Genomic DNA, 1,973 nt, shown 5'->3' with positions numbered 1-1,973 from the left:
AAGGGAAACAGCAGGGAATGATAAACCCACAAGTGAAAAATTTTCCCTCAGATTTTCCTATACTACAATATATGATAAATGGCCTAAATTAATGAGTGCATTTTCACCAGACATGAGTACATCTTATGGCTATGTTTAGTAAAAGAAATTGAAAATTGCTCAGTGTTATCCATGTCATAATTCCTAAAAATATGGAATCAATGGGCATTTCCAAGTATTGCTAAATCAAAGATGGAAGAAATATGGGAGAAATTGGAAAATGATAAAATGGAGCTGATAAGATGTCATAGAATGCAGAAAGTTTAATAAAAAGAATTCTGAATTTGAATTTTATAGAGAAACTAAAAATCAGAGAACCAGTAATTTCAGGAGTAGAAGCAGAAAAACCTCAGGTCTGCCCCAGAGGGTTTGTTTTCTGCAATCATGTGTTCTTCTTTAGTTTCAGAACAATTTTCCCTTTCATATCCTCTAATTCAGAAAGGTTTTCCAGAGCCCTCTTTATGTCTTTGTTCCTGAGACTGTAGATGAAGGGGTTCAGCATTGGGGTGACCACACTGTACATCACTGAGGCTCTTGCAGTTGAGTGTGAGTTTTCTGTTAAGGTAGAACTAAGGTAGACACCTAAGGCTGTGCAATAAAACAAGGAGACAACTGAGAGGTGAGACACACAGGTGGAAAAAACTTTATACTTCCCCTGTGTTGAAGAGTTTGCACGTATGGAGGAAATTATCTTGTCGTAAGAATAAAGGATGCCAGTGAGAGGGCTACCTCCCAGTAGCACAGATGTAAAATACAGCTCCATATTATTAGCAAAAGTGTCAGAACAGGCAAGTTGAACCATCTGATTAAGTTCACAGAAAAAGTGTGGGATTTCCAAATCTGCACAGAAGGATAGCTGCAGCACCATTAAGCTTTGAAAGAAGGAATGCAGGGCACTCATGATCCAGGATACCACCACCATCAACACACAGAGCCGGGGGTTCATGATGACTGTGTAGTGCAAGGGATGACAGATGGCTACAAAGTGGTCATAGGCCATCACAGTCAAAAGACAGATGTCTGTTCCCATGAACAATATGAAAAACTGCATCTGCAGGATGCAGCTTTTATAGGATATGGCCTTGCTCTGTGTCTGGAGGTTCACCAGCATTTTGGGGGTGGTGGTGGAGGTGAAGCAGATGTCTACAAAGGACAGGTTGGAGAGGAAGAAGTACATGGGTGTGTGCAGGTGGGAGTCTGAGATTGTGACCAGGATGATGAGCAGGTTCCCAAGCAGAGTGACCAGGTACATGGAGAGGAACAGTACAAATAGGATGGGTTGCAATCTTGGATCCTCTGATATTCCCAAAAGTATAAACTCTGAAATTTGTGTATAATTGTCTGGATCCATGTGGTTGATGTGACTAACAAAGAAAGAGTAAAAAGATGTGACACAATTATGTAATACTAACATCATAGACAAGCTGTCATATGTATCCTGTCCCACACTCATTCTGTCTCAAAGAGGTCATGGATTCAAAAAATTTAAACACCAATTCTTTCATGCATTTGATGAATTTAGTGATGATCTAAATTTAGTGATCTAATTTAGCGTATTTAGTGTTGCAGGCACTATCGTGGAAAGCAAATGTTCCTAAAATATTATGAGGGTAAAATAGCAAAAGCAATCACAATTAGGTAAATGAATATTTATGTAACATGACAGATAGTAGCAAATACTTTGATGGAAAAACACAGTTATCAAGTAGAATGATCATAGGAAAAGTTGTTTTCAGTGGTCATCCAGGCAAGTTCAGCATAAAGGGGAAGCTTAAAAAGGACCTCTAATGTAGACAGTTAGGGAGCAACAATGTATATGCAGAATTTTGTCTCCACCAGGGGAAACAATGAGTACATAAGCCTGAAGAAATATCCTTGTTTCAGATGTTAAAAATCAAGAGGAGCCAAAATGGTGAGGACAATGAGCAAGAGGG

General features: G+C 39.0%; 1 protein-coding gene across 1 annotated transcript; it reads right to left on the bottom strand.

The window, feature by feature from the left end:
* Positions 1-421: 421 nt before the first annotated feature.
* On the bottom strand, positions 422-1,390 carry LOC109703350 (olfactory receptor 7A17-like). The gene has a single exon (XM_020188446.2). The coding sequence runs from the start codon at positions 1,388-1,390 to the stop codon at positions 422-424; it is 969 nt and encodes a 322-aa protein (XP_020044035.2).
* Positions 1,391-1,973: the final 583 nt, after the last annotated feature.

This window comes from Castor canadensis, chromosome 14 (genome assembly GCF_047511655.1).
Source record: "Castor canadensis chromosome 14, mCasCan1.hap1v2, whole genome shotgun sequence".
In the NCBI taxonomy this organism is placed as follows: Eukaryota; Metazoa; Chordata; class Mammalia; order Rodentia; family Castoridae; genus Castor; species Castor canadensis.
The sequence above is the reverse complement of the archived record's forward strand: the minus strand, read 5'-3'. Positions and strand labels throughout refer to the sequence as shown.

Coding starts and splice junctions, on each gene's coding strand:
- LOC109703350 (XM_020188446.2), bottom strand. CDS start 1,390: ATGGATCCAGACAATTATACACAAATTTCAGAGTTTATACTTTTGGGA.